The sequence below is a fragment of the Carassius gibelio genome, chromosome B3 (assembly GCF_023724105.1).
Source record: "Carassius gibelio isolate Cgi1373 ecotype wild population from Czech Republic chromosome B3, carGib1.2-hapl.c, whole genome shotgun sequence".
Taxonomy (NCBI): Eukaryota; Metazoa; Chordata; class Actinopteri; order Cypriniformes; family Cyprinidae; genus Carassius; species Carassius gibelio.
Genome location: NC_068398.1, coordinates 26400005 through 26419217, shown reverse-complemented (window position 1 = coordinate 26419217; position 19213 = coordinate 26400005). Strand labels below are relative to the sequence as shown.

The following is a 19213-nucleotide window of genomic DNA, read 5'->3' as shown; positions in this document are numbered from 1 at the left end:
GTGTCTTACATCCCACATGGCATTTCTTACCTCACAAACAGTGCAGTGGAAGCGCGTCTCAACATGGTGCTTGCATTCATTGCACGTGTAGACGAAGCGGTCCTGGCTCTGATTGTGCAGTTCTACTAGCATACACATTGAACTCCATTTGGCCCGCCTCAGCGAGCTGAATTCAAGGTGCTTGTCTCGTGCAAGAGTTAGGAAAGCATCTCGTCCGTCCATCAGATCGCAGGCCATCAGGGTGTCAGGGTCCAAAATGGGTGGAAGGGAATTGACAGAAGGGCCAGCAATGAGACGGATGACAAAGAAAACCTTGAAATTAAGCAGAGTGTAGATATTTGTGAATTCAGTCCATACATGTAAATGACAAATGCTTCAAATGTTTTTGGGAGCTACATACCTCTTTGTGTTTCTCCATCGTAGCATAGAGTTTCTGGGATAGATCATTTGAGACATTTGGCATGCCCGGTTTCTTTTTATTGGCTCGGCTCAAGCTGCCCTTGTTCTTGCTAGTCTTCTTGCTGTTCTTTTTTTTGGCATTCTTGCTGTCACCATTAGTAGCCTGGACAGTCAAAAACCATTCATCTTAAGCATCGTCATAATAATTAGGTTTTAAGGATACATATTAAAGAAGCTGCATTAGAATGAATTTTACCATCAAGTCAGAAACAAGAAAGGACAGTAGCTGTCTTAAAGCCCAAAGGATGTGTTAAGTTTTTCTAGAAGTACTTTTTAAAGTTACTTGGCTTACACAACAAATGTTTTCCTTCGGCACTTGAGTATGTTTTACCCCCAGTACAAAATTGTTACAAATCATTTAAGTCAATTTCTCACCTCAATGCTTTCACTAGAGGTGTTGTTTTCCTCTCTCTTCCGTTCTTCCTCCTCCTGTTCCAACTCTTTAATGCTCTCCTCCAAAACATTAGGCCAGAAATCACCCTCAAAATATGGGAGCTCCTTTGCACTGGTCAGACGATCCTCTGTTGCCTGCTTAAAAATGTCCTGGTTGAGGAGAAACATGCAATAGTTAACACATTGCTGTCAACAACAAGCCAAACAAGGGAAAAGACTATAGTGCTGTATGCTGATTCCTGTCGGCCAAAGTATTGCTGTCACTAGTGTTGTCACCATACCAAAAATTCAGTATTCCGTACCGATACCAGTGAAAATCCATGGTTCTCGGTACAAATTTCAGTACCAAAGCAAAACACAAAAATATGCTAATAAAAAAAGTACCTTGTAGTCATGTATTATTCTCTCAGCTACCGCTTTGTCAAGCATCTTCTTGTACCACTCTTGTAGGCGTTTAGGTTTGGGAATCTTCTGATCTGATGGATGGCAGTGGAAGATGTAGTCATCACCTTCACTTGGAGGACAAGCCCAGATGTGGCCAGTGACAAACCCCATTTTTTTAACATACTCCAAGTATCCAATTAGGATCTCATGATAGACCCCGGTTCTCAGGTGACGGGGTTGGAAAAAGTGTACACTGTCAAGGTAGGAGATGTACACACGTCTGCATGGAGAAAGAGAGAGAGGCAGAGGATATTGCAAAGTTACTTGGGTTTTTTCAGACCCTCTTGTAATGTTTATCCACATGAGGGAAATTCTGTGTGTGCTGAAGATGTGTGATTGTGTGTCTTTGTTATTTTTAACCTTTGATTGGGTGGAGGGCAGTCTGAGCCATATTCTTGCACATGCATTCCAAAGAAGCAGACATCGGTCCCATCAATATCTTCAAATCCAAACAGAGCCTTTGTCCTGTACGGGAATGACTCTGACATCTCTCCGCTATCAACAAACCTGTAAAAACACAGTAAATTCTTTAATCTTTTCATGATGTCCATTAAAGTAAGTTTTACTTATTTGTACAGATTTAGAATCAAAGATCCATCATCAATACACTTAGCAATAGCAGAGTTTGTGTAATACATTGATCCAATGTTGTTTTCTCATCCTCCTAAAGTCCTGTCAATGTAAAAACACCTTGAAGTCATTCATGGCATTCAATGTCTATTTACACAACCGACTGATGGTGAAGCAATGCAGTCCTGTTCAGAGTTTAGAACAATTTTAATTTATGCAAATGAGCAACAAATCAATGAGACTGACTACCAATGTGAGTGAAAAAGACATCTCAAAATGCAAAAGTGATGCGTGAGCTGTCTCCTCTGAGATGCTGTACTTGAGTGCAAGCAAGATAAAGATGTTATTGTTTACTGCAAGCAATTCATCTGCCCACATACATCAATATAATAAAAAAAATAAATGGAAAAGCGTGGGCATTCCAAGAGTTTGAATCATACAATATAATAATTGTTCATGTTCATGATAATCGTTCGAGTGCATAAGATGAATTATACAAGGGTTAAAGCAAAAAAAAAATAATCCTGAGCCTGAACTTTTTTTTGCGGGGGCGGACACATACAAAGGGTTATTTGGCAAATGAAAAATAACATTATTTGAAAATGATTTCCCTTGACAGGCTCAGACTACAGATTATGGTGGGATATTTGAAACCGCAATAACAAGAAAGTTTACGTTTTATGGTGCAAACACGTGTAACATTTAGGATGCTTTTGATATCAAGTTTTTCTGGTAAGATTTGTCTTTGACAGGGTACAAGATGACCTATAATCTAAAACATGAAATTTTGTTCAAAAGGAAATAATGGTAAATTAAATACTAGGAAATATAAAATGTAAAATAGGAAGCATACAAAGACAGTTTGCTACAGATCAGTTCAATTAATTATAACAAAAACATTCAAATGGTCCAAGAACTGGTAACTTAAACAGGGCTCATACTGATACTGCTAAATAAAATTCCAGGACTTTCAAGGACTTGCACTAGTTTTTGGTTTTCAAGGACTAAGGACTCTAATATATAAACTTATAATAATAAAAAAAAAAGGAAAAAAATAAAGTGCAGCATATGCAGAGAATGCAATGACTGGCAACTTTAACATTTGAAAGAATACTATGGCAAAATTATCGCTTTCCTTATTCAAACTGATTTTTTTTTTCATGAATACATGATTGATCTGAAGAATGAAAGCTGTATCGTATCATACACTTGGAAATGTACTGGAAACAACAGGTGTGCGACAGTGCACTTAGGGGAGACAAAATGCAGATACTTGGTTCACTAGAACGAGACACTGTTTTAATACTTCAAGAAATTTTCAAATGTCAAAATATGTCTTCAATCACAAAAAGTAAACAATGCTGTTGTATTAAAAAAAAAAAACTAATCTAGGGATTAACTAATGATTATTTGGCTAATCAAGGAATCTATTTTGACAAGTGAATAATCAGATTTTTTTTTTTTTAGGAATACAAATAGAACCAAGTCAAAAACAGGCTTTAATATAAATGTATTTTTATATATATATTAACGATGAGACAATAATAATTAGCCTAAAAAAAGTATCAAAACCAAGTAAATGGTTTTATATATTTAACAGTGTTGTCCAATAATGTAATACATGCCTATGTTATAACAAATACCTGCAGAGGGCGCCAACAGCCTGGTGATGTTTCATGTGATTCATTGAGTTTAAAACCATTTAATTTTAATATTTGGCCACATGAAAAGTCATACTCTTTTATTTTGAAATTGTGATGTACAACAAATCGCAAATTTTGAAATATGTTGATGTAGTCTCCTGTGTTAGGGTTCCCAGAGGAACATTAAAGAAACCCAAACTCACCACATATGCAGAGGAAGAGTTTAGCCCCTTTCACACATACAGTCTTTACTGGTAAACTACCAGTAAGAGATCATGCGTAATCATCTTAATTACCAGTAAGTAACCAAATTCAAAGGCCCCTAAACTTTAAAATGAACAACATTTCAGAATATACTGCTCGGTATCTCACCTAGACTTCATGCCAGGTTTGACCTCCACCACTTTATCAGAGACATGAACCACACGGATGGTGACATCACCGGTTTCTGGATGACTCTGGCGCTTCAGGTACTCGTTCACTCGTGTCTCCAGGAAGTTACCAAGCTTTGTCTGAGGAAGTCCTGGAATAAGGAGAACGAAATGCAGGGAGTTCAAAATAATGCAACCATAGCAGTTTACAATAGATTCTGACAATTCATTAACATAAAACAGTGCAACACACCATATTCACTCTCAAGATCTGACATTAAAACTTTTGATTACATGGCTCTTAGAAATACTTGTTTCTAATTAGTCAAGAATGGAATTCTATGCTCAAAAAGTTATTTTAAAGTGCTTAACCACATACTCTTTGCATTGTATTTATTCTCCCTCCTTGTTGCATTGGCCTTTTTCAGACAGCCGTCACAAACAAACCTGAATGAAAGAAAGAAAGAGCAAGATATTTGGAAACAGAGCATTACATCTCTGAATAGGTGTTAACTTGCATTTATAGATACAATACAGGATAGTAATTGTCACTGAAAAACATTACATGGAATAATATATATATATATATATATATATATATATATATATATATATATATATATATACATACACACACACACACGCACACAATTTATTTCAGTAATTCAACTAAAATTGTGAAACTCATTTATTAAATAAATTCAATGCACACAGACTGAAGTAGTTTAAGTCTTTGGTTCTTTTAATTGTGATGATTTTGGCTCACATTCAACAAAAACCCACCAATTCACTCTCAACAAATCAGAATATAGTGACATGCCGATCAGCTCATCAACTCAAAACACCTGCAAAGGTTTCCTGGGCCTTCAAATTTGTCTCTTTGTTTGGTTCAGTAGGCTACACAATCATGGGGAAGACTGCTGATCTGACAGTTGTCCACAAGACAATCACTGACACCCTTCACAAGAAGGGTAAGCCACAAACATTCATAACATTCATTGCCAAAGAAGCTGGCTGTTCACAGAGTGCTGTATCCAAGCATGCTGACAGAAAGTTGAGTGGAAGGAAAAAGTGTGGAAGAAAAAGAAGCACAACCAACCGAGAGAACAGCCTTATGAGGATTGTCAAGGGAAATCGATTCAAGAATTTGAGTGAACTTCACAAGGAATGAACTGAGGACGGGGTCAAGGCATCAAGAGGCACCACACACAGACGTGTCAAGGTATTTGGCTACAGTTGTCGTATTCTTCTTGTTGCCCAGTGATCCAAAGTCCTCTTTTCAGACGAGAACAAGTTTTGTATTTCATTTGGAAACCAAGGTCCTAGAGTCTGGAGGAAGGGTGGAGAAGCTCATAGCCCAAGCTGCTTGAAGTCTAGTGTTAACTTTCCACAGTCTGTGATGATTCGGGGTGCAATGTCATCTGCTGGTGTTGGTCCATTGTGTTTTTTGAAAACTTAAGTCACTGCACCCGTTTACCAAGATATTTTGGAGCACTTCATGCTTCCTTCTGCTGACCAGCTTCTTGAAGATGCTGATTTCATTTTCCAGCAGGATTTGGCACACTGCCAAAAGCACCAAAAGTTGGTTAAATGATCATGACTGGCCAGCAAACTCAACAGACCTGAACCCCAGAGAGAATCTATGGTGTATTGTCAAAAGGAAGATAAGAAATGAGACCAAACAATGCAGATGAGCTGAAGGCCACTGTCAAAGAAACTTGGGCTTCCAGACCACCTCAGCAGTGCCACAAACTGATCACCTCCATGCCACACTGAATTGAGGCAGTAATTAAAGCAGAAGGAGCCCCTACCAAGTATTGAGTACATGTACAGTAAATTAAAATACTTTCCAGTTGGCCAACAATTCATTAAAAAAAAAGATTTTTCTTTATTGGTCTTATAAAGTATTCCAATTACTCTCTAAACTACTTCAGTCTGTGTGCATTTAATTTTAACTTTCACAATTTGAGTTGAATTATTGAAATAAATGAACCTTTCCACAACATTCTAATTTACTGAGATGCATATATATATATATATGTGTGTGTGTTTCTGGGTTAAATGTGAGTAAATCTGGTTCTGTGATTACCGCTAAATCACCTGGTTTCAAATGGAGCGGCATTTTATAGACGAACAGTAGTTCATTAATAGCAGATGAATCGCCTTTGAAAATGAATGCGGTATTTCATAGCTTGTCAGTGATCTACGGCTCCGTCTATTAAATGCCGCCCAGCCCTATATATATATATATATATATATATATATATATATATATATATATATATATATACACACACACACACACCACAGTTTTATAAAATTGTATTTTTTCTCCCAAAATGCAATAAATCCATGATACCTTTTTTCTCAAAATGCAATAAATCCATTGAATCAATATGAAAGTTATTTTACATAATACATGAAAATACACAACATAGTAAGTTGATCCACATATGACAGCCTCTGAACTTGGTCAATAGTAATTATATCATAATCAATACTTATATACAGGCACTGGCACTGGTCATTGCTTATAAAATGAATTAAACGGTTCATCTCGTTAATGCTATAAAAAATAAATTACAGCAATTAATTGTTTCAATACCAACCAGAAACAAAAAAAAAAATATATATATATATATATGAAAAGAGGAAATATATTTATCAAGAACTATCCATAAATTACATTTATACAATGCTATTTTGTTCATTTATTATTTAAAGGCATGAATCAGGGTCAAAGGAAAACCCTTACATTCACTAACACACTACCTTTAAGCCTTATTTTGCAGTAGAATGTGTCACATAAAAGTGTGCTCAAATAAAAGTAGCTCACCCTGACGGCCAAATGGTTTCATTGTGCAAAGCGCATATCTGATGCATTTTTCGACCACAATCACCACATTCCAACAGTCTGAGGAGGAAGAACAGAAAACAAGGTCAGGCGATGACAGCAAATCAGCACCTCGATTTAAACTTCAGAACAAGCGAACCGAGAGACACATTTGGAGGGAGAAATTGTGTACATACAGTTCAGGGTCGAGGGTGTCATTCTTTTTCCTTTGAAACTGATCTTTATTGATGGACCTGAGGAGAGAAAACGAGAGGCAGAGAAGAGAAGCCGCCCAATCGAGAGGGTCGTGAGAATCACTGAACAAACACTCTCCGGAGGAATAGCATCACAACAATAACAATGAAGGAGAAGATCAAAACACTTTTCAAAACTTTTAGACGGTTACTCACGTTTGAGGCTGGGTCGGATCATCCCCCAGGGATACGTTCTCCCCCTGGATTTCGTTGAAACATTTCTCACAGAAGTGGTACCTGTCAGCAAGAAGCCCATATTTGGGTGAACTAAACCGTTCGTCAAGAGCACAGCCAATCATAGTGAGGGCACGCGGACGCAGCCACCAATCAGAGCAGGGCAGGAGACAGGCGCACAGGAGAGGGCAGGTTCGTCGCCAGGAGCAGCCAATCATGAAGCAGGTTTTTTGTGTGGGCAGATTGATTGATTGCGTGTAAATTTCGGAGCGGATGATTGGTCACATCAAAGCAGGCCAATGCAGACATCACAAGCGTTAAAAAAGGAGGGAGAGAAAGGGACGGGGGAGGAGGAGGAGGGCAGAATGAATATTTTAAAAAAGTGTGAGAAACAAAACCGTTATGAGGGACAAAGAGCTACATGTTGGACAGGTGGAGGGGTGGGTCAGATGTAGAAGAAGAAAATTAAACCAAAAGAGAGAGCAGGAAGCCGAGGCAAAAGCACAGACGGTCTCCCCCGCGCCCGCTGAGCTCTTAAACAACCGTGACGCCCAGAGGAGCGAGGGACAACAATGGACTGAGTGAACGAACCGAGAGAAGAATGAGAACAGGAGCAACAGAGACCCATCATCCTTTCAGGACATTTTAAAGAGGGTCCCAAGATTCGCTACTAAAACAACGTGCGACAGATAAACAGTTAGTACGCCCTGTAGTTGGCAGCATGAATAAAGTCTTAACCTATTTTGAAATACTGTACTTTTAGTCAGTACATTTTGGGTGAATCTCATAAAACATTTCCAGGTCATAATTTACCCCAGAAATAATGTTCCTTCAATAAAGCAACTGTATCCGACATTATCATTTCACTAAATTCTTTATTTAAATGCAGCTTGAAAGGCATTACAACATAATAAGCAAAATATATAACATGTTATATAAGGTTACTTGCACATGGGCTTATTTTTTATTACATGGTTACAATACTAATACTATAATTATTGACTTGATTAGTTTTATGTAGCCTTTTATGCAACAAATGTAAGGGTTCAGATTAAGTCTAAGGTTTCCAAATTTATACAAACACTTAAGCTTTGTTCACGCCAAAACCTCTGATTCTGGTTAAAGTCTTGTGAATAAGAGTTCTGCTGTTAGGAGCGAGGATGATGTTACTCAGAAAACTGGCAATGATTTTCACTAACTCATTAGAGGAAGAGCACTGCAATCGTTTTGCTTAGGACTTTGTTATTTTGTGTTTGTAGCTACCAACTGAGGTAATCCACACAGATACTTGCCAACACACCTGTTAATTGTAAGTACACCAACAAAACACAACTGGAGTCAAAAATGCAGACCCTCTTTAAAACGTCCGTTTAAAATCAGAGATGTGAAATGTGGTCTTATTTTGCCACCGAAAGTCAAATCAACAGGCCTGATATTCAACAACAACACCCTGACGTGGGAAATGTGTGCTCACAGCAGGACAGCATTTACATTTTTACGAAGCACATGAAAACAGACCTCTTAAAAATACTCACCTCAAACTTCTTACATACAAATAAACAATGTAAACCAAATCTGAATGTGGCAGATGTAGTGGAGTAGCCTAGTGTCTATTAGAGTCTTCAGAAAATCATTCTAGCACCGGGCCGCTTCACAGCAGAGCTTTTAATGCTGCCAGGCAACATCAAACTGATTTTAGGCTGAAATGCAAAGGATCTACAATAGTGTGACGACATGCCTGATGGGGTCAGGCTATTACCCATCAGGCCACATTCACTATAACTATTTGTACAGATAAAACAGCTTGCTTATGTTTGTACGCATAATATGGACTCAATTTAAGTTTCTTTGAACTGTCAAGTGGTTATTCTTACTCTAATATGACTGATAACTATTTTAATGGCTGTACTGCACAGTATTATGCTATGGCTGTGTGTAGAGTGGATATAGAGGGTTTAATACAGTGGATATAGTGTGTATAATACTGACCTGTTCTGGTAACTGAAGTACGCAGCATCTCGAGGGATGGTACACAGCTGTTTGCCATAGCAGCACAGAGTTTGCGGAGAAAACTCCAACTGAAAGAAGAAAAACAGGTATGGAGGGATTACAAGAGAAAGCAAGAGAGGAAAAGGAGAGTTGGGTAGCAATATCCCATTAGTTTTAGCATGAAACCACAATCTAATTCATAATGTGTCAAATACTACAACTAGTGGTGGAAAGAGTACTAAGAAATTGTAGTTAAGTAAAAGTATTGCTACTTATGGAATAATTAACTTGAGTACAAGTAAAAGTACTATGACTCAAGATTAAAAAAATAGTTTGCTGAAAAACTACTCAAGTTACTGCGTTACAAAGTACTTTATTCTTTTTCTATTTTGTACCCAAAATGAGACAATCTGAGCATTATTTCTATTTTAAGTTTCTATTAACTTATACTGCTGTGTAATGTCGATGGTTTGAACCATTTCAGGAGCTGACAAAATTACAATTTAAAATCGGAGCATAGCACACATTCACTAAAATATTGAAACGCTGATGATGCGGATTCCAAAACGACAACACAGGCGTTTGACAGTCAAAGCATAGCATGGTTTGAACGGCCCACCCCCGCAGCTGAACAGGAGGTTTTGATTGGTTTTTCACCCGAGTCAGACCTGTCTATTATTGGCTGAAGCGAGTCTGAAAAGTGTCCGTCAAACGCCAGCTCGTTCTTCTACATTAGATATAATTATCCTTAAGGGTTAGGGTTAGGGTAACTAGTATTGAACATACATTTAGTATATGGTTTGTTGAAATTGTTATAATAATAATAGTTATATTGTTAAATAAGTATTATATGGTATTATACGGCAGTATTTTATTATTCTGTCTTATAATAGTACTAATACTAATACTACTACTACTACTACTAATAATAATATGTACCTAATCAAACCTTTTAAGGCACTCAATACATTGTTTGCTGAATTTATTGTTGTAATATATATATATATATATATATATATATATATATATATATATATATATATATATATATATATATATATATATATACTTTAAAACCAGTGAAATCTGGTGGGTTGAGCCACATTCCTTTTATAAATCTCATTAGTAAAGAAAACTAAACCAACAAACAAACACGGCTCACCTTCCTTCCACAGCAGTAGCCCAACTCCCGCATGACGGGGTCTATTTCCTGTTCAAACACCTCCGCCAGTTTGGAGCAGTATTTATACACCCGTGACGTCTTCCTGTTATACAGCCAGGCATTATTGAACATCAGCCACACGTCGTCCACGTACTGCCAGGGCTCCTGGTACTGACCCGTGTCCAGCTTACGCTTGATAGTGGACAAGTCCATGGGGTTCTTCACAATGTCAAAGTAGTCCTGGAGAACGGAGTCCAGATGGCAGATCAAGTTCATCATAAGGTGAAATGAGGTAGCAGTCGGATAGAGCATGGGACGGTGGCCCGGCGGGTTGAGAGTCAGGGGGAGAGAAGAGGGTGCAGGGGGACAATGTTGAGCGCTGTAGAAGAGGTTCACATGCACAAACAGAGAAAAACGTAACAGACTCCCACTGCCTCGCTCAATTCTGTACCCTATTTCTCTCCTGTTCTCTCATACACACAAACACACACACACATTTCTGGGCCCGCTGCAATGACGGCAGACATCTACTGATGAACTGGGGTGTGCAAATGTATATGGACATAACATGGCCTGATAGTAGACTGAATCATATTCAAAATGTCAAGAGATGCCAAGAAAATTACGTTTTGCATTTTGAGCTTATTTTTAAGACCTTCTTTAAATAAATGACAATTATACTTTATTAATAACTGACACCCTCATTATTAAAATTGTATCTAATAGAGTAATAAAATCCATCTAATAGAGCTGAGCTAACATTGGCTAACAATGAACAGTTGTATTCTTATTAAAATTTACATTAACAAAGATTAATATGGTAACAAATGTATTTCTCATTGTTAGTGCATTAACAATGAGCAATCCTTTTGTTACAGTATTTATTCATCTTTGTTAATGTTAATAGGTTTATTTATTTATAACAATTTACATGTTATTTAGTTAACAAATGGAACCTTATTGTAAAGTGGTCCAATAATGATAAGGAGTATTATATTTTTATCATCATCATTATAATTACTATAACAATTAATATTATTAATATCATTTTCAAATGTCACAAAAAAAAAACTAATTCTAAAAATAAGCATTATGCAAAATATAATTTTTTTTTCCTTTTGATTTTGGCATTTCTTGATAATATTCACTTGTTAACCATTATGACTAGTTTATTATTATGCTCCGTCATTATTTTTTAGCTTGGAAACATATTCAAGAAAACATTTACTAACTTTAAATCCAGGCTTGGTGAAATAATTTCACATCTGGAATAATGATTCCATTTGGCCAAAACGTCCAAATAAACTGAGGTTTCATAGGGTGATGTTGGCAGGGTAAGCGTTTAGGGTACAGTAAGCTGAGGTGAGCACAAGCAGGGCGAGATTGAATTACAGCAGCAAAACTATGAGCGCTTACATCACAAAACACAGCTGGACAGCTGGTGTCAACCCCACCGTATTCAGGTTGTGTGTGACACAGAGAGTCAAACTATTTGGAATTGACTTTTGATTCTTTATCAAAACTTTTGTTTTTAGGGAAATTTAGATTAAGGTTTGGGGTCACATCAAAAGACTTTAGATCTAAAGACTCTGCAGGGTGCCTGGCATCTAACAGATCTGCAGAACCATACATTAAAATATGAATATGTACAGCGATTACAATAATGGTTTCCTAATCTCTTTACACAACCATATGGGTTCTCTGAGCAGATACGATGGGGATGACACAATGCCAGGACAAACTGAGGTGTTTCTAACAAACATACATTAATCTAAGACTAGTGAAGAGAGTAAACAAACCCATATACTTCATTTTCAGGGTGTATTGTTTGACCAATTAATCATGGCTTTTTGAGTTGTCCATGATTAGGTTTAATACACATTTCAACTCTTTAATTTTTAGGTCAAACATCTCTCTCTCTGTGTTTGTAATGTTTGCTCATCACACCTTGAATAGGGCCGGCGTCTCATTCAAACAAACCACTGTTAAAGCAGCACAATAACCAGAAAAGCAGGAAATTCATTTGAATTTTCTCCACTTTCTAAGAAACAGAATCAACTGATCCCATCATGCAACAGTGATCAGTGGAAGAAATATGGCTCCTTAACTTGAAATGAAAGCAAGTAAATATATACCAATTATACAATCAGTAAAATTTCATCTGCTATGCTGGTTATTGCTAAAATACTTAGCCATAACTCTGGGGAATGATGATCAACTCAGAATGAGGATATTATGGGTATAAAATAAAACAAGTGCAATGGTACGAAGCTAAAGTTTAGATAATGAAGTACACAAAGTTTAAGCAGACGAGAGCAAAAACAATACTCAATGCAAAAAATAATGCAAGCGCAGACTGTGAGATCTTTCAGAGGAGGCCAAATAACCAGCAACATTTAAGACTTAATGCCAACTGAACATTTAATATAAAATAGTCCGAAGTAGCAGTTCATTTTCACTTAACTGATTTAATTAACAAAAATGTTCCATATTTGACGTATTCTAAAAACTACAATTCTCAGTTTAAATACATAGCGTAAATAAAACTAAATAAAATTTAGTGCTTAAGTGTGTAATCTTTGGCATTAGCTACTGATTTGAATATGGTCTAACAAAATGTTCTGTCTATGTTTTGACAAGATGAAGACACAAAGCACAAGAACAGATGTTCATAGTCTGCGCCGCCTTATATTCACTCATGCTTTCTGACAGAAACGCCACACACGCAAGCTTGCAACGTCTCTCTCACATCCAAACACAATGCACACAACAGCAGGCAGAAGAAAGAAAGAGAGGGGGGTAAAGGCAAGAAAAAGAAGTCATGAGACTAGAACTGAAAAGTGCTAGGGTTTTTGTAGCATAATGCGTGCCAGCGCAGGCCCTTACCAGGTTAGTTTTGTTACTAGTTCGAATACGTACGGGTATTCCCAGTAACTGGGGGTTCACCGGCTGCCGGAAGGGCAGCGACTCTGGGTCCTGTCTGTACAGAGCTTCCAGAGTGGGCATTAAGGCCTGGCGGAGCTCGTCGGGTTTAAAGACTGATGGAGAGGAAGGAAATAAAGGTACCAGCGGAGTCAAGAATCAGGTACACATTCATATGAAAACCATGAGTACTCATTTCAAAGCAGTGTTTGTCCTTCATATTAAACTGAGGAAAGGAACAAGCACCTGCTGATTCAGAATTAGTCGATTTCATGCAATGAGAACTGATGATTTTGCCTCCTTTTAGCACCATATACATTTAAATCACAAAATAAAACAACAGTAAATCAATTGCATGTTGTAAGGTGCTTTGGTCAATGACTGTATGCAAACTATATGAGAACATCTGCCAGTCATTAAAGGTGAAACATTGAAACGTATGATTTCTGTGCCAAACACAATAAGAACATTTTTAACTTTAACAGTTATAAGCCACAATAAATCGATCAAACTGATCACATTGCACATTTTGATTATTTGAATTACATGAATGTGAGCTTCAGTTTGTTTTACCTTTCTTCTTGTTTTGTGTGTTTGCGGGAGTGCCGTTCGTTCCCGCAGCCTCTTCCTCTTTGGGTTCGGTTTTGATCTCTGGCTTCTTGTCCTCAGCTGTCGACCCAGTTGATGTTTCCATTGGCTCGGTCTTACATTCATCGCCTGCAGGCTCCTCCTTCTTTATCTGGCCGACCAATCAAAATAAGGTTAGAGACGGAATTTAAAAACAGAGGATACATTTCAGGTTTAACCGATGTCAGGTTTTCCGACTCGCCTCTGGTTTCTCTTCAGTCTTAATCTCAGTCTGCATGGCAGCCATTTTCCCTGAGGCCTTATCCTCGGTCTCATTCTCATCCTCTTCTTCCTGTTGTTTGACCTCAGTTTTGGGGTCGAGCGGGGCAGGGGGCTCGGATGATGTCAGCTGCGAGCTTGGGTCAGCACTGCTGTCAGAGGCAGGAGTTGAGGCCTGACCGTCCGCTGTAAGAGATGACTTCTGGGATAGCTGAGGGGTGGGACAGAAGAGCAGTTTAGGAGAACGACCAATGGAGGAACAGCCAAAAAAACAACAAAAAAAAAACCCCAGAGAGAACCCCGATTCAAGAGAGAAGAGTAAACAACAAACAAAATGGGGGAGGAACAGCCAACAAGGCACAGCAGATAGAGAGAACAGCCGATGAGATATTAAAAGAAACAAAACAGAGCAAATGGCTAAATAAGAAACAAGTCAGGAGGAAGGTCAATGGCAAACAAAACCAGCAGGAACCGCTACAAAAAAAAAAAAAAAACGCTTAGGGTCAAATAGAGATAAGACAAAACAACCAATGGAAACTAAAAAGGAACTAAGAAGGAACAGTCTATATTAAAAAAATAATAATAATAAAATAAAAAAAGAAAACAGCCAAATGGCAAACAAAATGAACAGCAACAGCAAAAAAATGTAACTCAGAAACTAGAGAAACGCAATCCTGAATGAGAGAGCAACCAATGAGAAATAACAGTCAGAAGTAGGGCTGGGTATCGATTCAGATGTTCCAGATCGATTTGATTTCGAATCAATTTTCTATACTCGATTCTCAATTCAACTCAATGAAAATAGATTTAATACAAACACTATATTTATAAAAAAGAACAGTGAACATAAGTTTACAAGTGGGTAATAAATAAATAAAAAACAATTAGAGCCACAAACCTGTATATTTAACTCTATTATTTTAGGAACACTTAAAACAGAACCCATCTATAAATTTTCAAATGCATACAATTATGTTAAATAAATACAATAAAAATTTGATTCAAGATGAAAAATGTATGCTGAAAAAAGTCAGAACAGTCGCATTCCTTGATCAAACAGGATCAAGTTATTTCATTTTTAAGATAAAACTATCATTTAAAAAATTATAATAATCGATTTTGAATCGACCAAATTTTAAAAAACGACTAATCAAAAAATCGCCAGCCCTAGTCAGAAGGAACAGCCAATGCGAAAGAGAAAAGAAAAAAAAGCCAACAAAAAAGGAAAGAAAAACAGCAATAGGAGAAGAAAATGAAGGAAATACTAAAACAACCAGCAGATTAAGACAGCTTTCAAGGTGGGCATGTCTAAGGCGTTCCCTTCTTCTATTAAATCTGTGCATTTGAGTTTATTTTGCTTCATCACAAACAAGCAAATTGTGACAGAGTTCCATAGCAGACAAACAAAACCAAGAAATTCATCAGCAGCAACCCTATGCAGCTTGTTTTATCTTTTCCCAAATTCCCAGAAAATCTTTAATAGTTATTTTTTGGAACCATTATAAAAAAACGGTTGTAAATCAAACAAATGCATCAAACTTCAAAAATGTAATCTTTTAAGATTTTATTATATTATGTGAATTCAATTTAATTATTTGAATGGCTTCTTTCAATTGTGGCAAACATAGTCCTGCACAACAAAGGTTCACATTTTAAATTAAAACGCAAGACAAAAAATGTGATCCTCTAAAAATTATGTTTTAATAAATTCTATTATTACAGTTATTACTTGGAGAAAAATATTTTCATTTCACACAGACATGCAGAACATGTAGACTACACATTTAAATGGCAGTCTTTTTGTGCTTTAATATTCAAAGACATTTTTTTTTCTTTTTACTGATTTGATTAAATGTACAGCCCTGCATTTGATTTATTCATCCATTTTATGCCAAATTCCATGACATTCTGATTATACTGTAAACTCCATGATTCGTTGTTTCATCATGGGCCCTAAATTCACAGAAGACCCAAACAAAAAAGATCTTCAGTGTCGATATGAATGTATAAGCAAAAACACCCCAGACAAACATGTTCTCGATTGTGATACTCACAGGAGTGCGTGGGTGTGCACAAAGCCCGTGGGCATTCTGGGAAGGCACAGATGACGCTAGCCCTGTTTGGGGGCCTCCAGCGGCTCCGCCCCCATGCGACGGCTGCTGGAGCTGACTGGCTTTTTCTGAGCCCACCCCCTGTGCAATCGGGGGCATCTGTGTTGCAGGTGGGGCCATAGTGGTCGAAGAAGTGGGGGTGTGGGGCTGCGGGGTCCGGTTTCCCGGCAACTGCGGGGGCGTTTGGTGCGGGGCAGGGGTAGGGGTGAGGCTGCGTGCAGGAGAAGGGGAGTTTTGGCGCAAGGGAGGACAGTGCGCGTGCAGTCCGGGCTGTGGGGCAGGTGGGGGTTGGTTGGATGGAGGCCCCTGAGAGCCCGAGACTGCTGCCTGGGTTTGAGCTACTGGACTACTGGCTGCCAGCGACGGTGGAGTGGGCATCTGATTCTGAGAGAGAAAAAGATCAACAAAAATGAGACAGGGTGCTATTACTATAGTGAAGGAAAAAATAATTTGATCCCCTGCTGATTTTGTACGTTTGCCCACTGACAAAGAAATGATCAGTCTATCATTTTAGTGGTAGGTTTATTTGAACAGTGAAAGACTTCTCATTTCAAAAAAATTGATTCGCATTTTAATGAGTGAAATAAGTATTTGAGCCCTTTGCAAAACATGACTTAGTACTTGGTGGCAATCACAGAGGTCAGATGTTTTTTTTTGTAGTTGTGGTCACAAGGTTTACACACATCTCAGGAGGGATTTTGTAGATCCTCTTTATGTCATTTAAGTTTCGAGGCTGAGGTTTGGCAACTCAAAGTTTCAGCTCCCTCCACAGATTTTCTGTAGGATTGAGGTCTGGAGACCGGCTAGGCCCCTCCATGACTTCAATGTGCTTCTTCGTGAGCCACTTCTTTGTTGCCTTGGCCTTGTGTTTCGGGTCACTGTCATGCTTGAAATGTTCACACATCTGCAGTGTTCTGGTTGAGGGAAGGAGGTTCTCCCCAAGATTTAATTTGTACATGGCCCTGTCCATCATCCCTTTAATGCGGTGCATTCGTCCTGTACCCTTAGCAGAAAAACACCCTCAAAGCATAATGTTTCAACCTCCGTGCTTGACTGTAGGGATGGCGCCATGTTCTTGGGGTTTTAGTCAGCCTTTCTCTACCTACAAACACTGTGAGTCGAGTTAATACCAAAGAGCTACATTTTGGTCTCATCTGACCACAGCACTTGCATCCAGTTCTCCTCTTGAATCATTCAGATTTTCGCTGGCAAACTTTAGATGGGCCTGTACATGTGCTTTCTTTAGCAGTTATTGAGTCACATTAGTCATTCATATCGTCTTTCACAACAGAACACAACACAACAGAAAATCTCTTTTACCCACCAAAAGACAAATCATATTAAATGCATTAGAGACAACAAGCTGTGCTGAGTAATACGGTATGAATGTGGTTCAAAAGCTGACCTGTGACATGGCTCCCTGCCCTGCAGGTTGGTTCAGGCCAACTGCACCCTTGCCCAGTCCGGCACCCGTGCCTGGAAACTGGCTCTGCATGTACTGGTTTGGTAACTGGGGTACGTTGGGCTGAGTCATTCGAGGTGTTCCCTGCATACCCATCTAAAAATATGCAATAGAGGCTTAAATAAACACTTAAATCAGTTAAATTAGTTGTCCCTGTTCAGGTCACAAGAGATGATACCTGACTGAGGTTTGCTCCCATTGGCAGGGGCGGCGTTGCCCTTTGTCCCATTGGTTGTTGCATCCCCACCTGGGAAAACTGATTCATACCTACACAAGAGTGGCAAAGTTGTTACAAAAAAAAGGCAAACACAAAATTCTGGTTTTATTAATAGATATTTAAAAAAAGATATTAAACTACAGACCATTTAGTGAGTGTGCCATACCAGCAGGATTCTGCATGCGATTGACCATCTGATTGGGTCCAGCGGCTGGAACTAAGGACGGATCCGAATGGGGACCATCTAGGAAAGACCAGAGCAACCATCACAAACTGCATAATTTGATTTAACCGTGTGTGTGTTTGTACTTGAAGTCGTTTGGTTTCAATTTAAGGGTATACCTGTAGTTCGCCCAAAAATGTCAATGTGCTGAATGTGTACAAATCCTCTGGCCAGTTAAGATGTAGGTAAAAATGGAAACAGACTTGGAGAAGAGTATCATTACATCACTTGCTCACCAATGGATACTCTGCAGTGAATGGGTGCCGTCAGAATGAGAGTCCAAACAAGCTGATAAATGCAAACAGACACGGCTTGTCTATATGGGCAGGAGTGGCAAAGCCCCACAAAAATAATCATCCAAAACACAGACCTCTATATAAACTGAATCAATAATCAATTGTAAATGTAAATGCAAAATTAAGTCGTAAAGTAAGCAGTATTCAAACCCTGTGCATGGCTTTAGCAGGCATGTATACATGATACTAAGCGCGGCAAATGGTGCGTAAGAGCTCCCGAGCTCAACAGCACCCCACATTTTACTAAGTAAATCTGTGGTGAAAAGGGGGACTGCAGCGCGCTCTAACTGAGAGCCATTGGGGCAGATTTAAGACTGCCGTGCTTATTTTCATGTTACCTTAAGTGAACCTCGTTCCACCAAGATGATATCAATCCGCTTCAGCTATGTGTCTGCATCAGGTCAGTAACTAGTTGGCATGTCTTTTTTTCTATGTGGAGTGTTGGGTCATATTAACAAAGCGGACTCTACGTAAATCTTTTAGTTTAAATGTGTTTTTAATGAATAGCCTTTATTTGGTTCTGTTGTGTTTGTTTTGTTTATTCTGAGAATAGACATATGATCGTTTTTCCAAACCTGAATTGCTCGAAAACTTGTAACATTTTAAATCAATTAAAGGCAATTATTTTACGACATTTTATTTGTAATTTGTAACATAACTTCAAGCCTGTCAGTCAAAATTGGCGTGCCACCCACAGGATAACACAAAGACATCTCTGCCAAAAATGTGTCCCTATATGTTCAGGGATCAGAATATAAAGTTTACAAAATGTTTTCATATATTAGTGCTACAACCCAGAATCTGCCCCACCTAAATTTATGGACAGGAGTCGCTACTGAATGCA

General features: G+C 38.2%; 1 protein-coding gene across 21 annotated transcripts in view; it reads right to left on the bottom strand.

The window, feature by feature from the left end:
- The window catches only part of ep300b (E1A binding protein p300 b), a 39216-nt gene that overhangs the window by 4408 nt on the left and 15595 nt on the right, over positions 1 to 19213 (bottom strand). For 7 of the 21 annotated variants that reach the window (XM_052549784.1, XM_052549794.1, XM_052549785.1 and 4 more), the window contains exons 11-29: positions 17996 to 18094; positions 17812 to 17900; positions 17577 to 17729; positions 16115 to 16555; positions 14044 to 14271; positions 13788 to 13953; positions 13179 to 13330; positions 10293 to 10532; positions 9131 to 9219; positions 7124 to 7234; positions 6911 to 6967; positions 6717 to 6794; positions 4260 to 4327; positions 3882 to 4032; positions 1657 to 1803; positions 1237 to 1516; positions 835 to 1002; positions 401 to 562; positions 31 to 312 (exon numbers count right to left, since the gene is read on the bottom strand). In XM_052549784.1, the coding sequence (XP_052405744.1) occupies positions 31 to 312; positions 401 to 562; positions 835 to 1002; positions 1237 to 1516; positions 1657 to 1803; positions 3882 to 4032; positions 4260 to 4327; positions 6717 to 6794; positions 6911 to 6967; positions 7124 to 7234; positions 9131 to 9219; positions 10293 to 10532; positions 13179 to 13330; positions 13788 to 13953; positions 14044 to 14271; positions 16115 to 16555; positions 17577 to 17729; positions 17812 to 17900; positions 17996 to 18094 (3161 nt within the window). The remainder of the gene's footprint in view (positions 1 to 30; positions 313 to 400; positions 563 to 834; positions 1003 to 1236; positions 1517 to 1656; positions 1804 to 3881; positions 4033 to 4259; positions 4328 to 6716; positions 6795 to 6910; positions 6968 to 7123; positions 7235 to 9130; positions 9220 to 10292; positions 10533 to 13178; positions 13331 to 13787; positions 13954 to 14043; positions 14272 to 16114; positions 16556 to 17576; positions 17730 to 17811; positions 17901 to 17995; positions 18095 to 19213) is intronic. The other 14 variants (XM_052549793.1, XM_052549806.1, XM_052549800.1 and 11 more) reach the window with 6 other exon arrangements.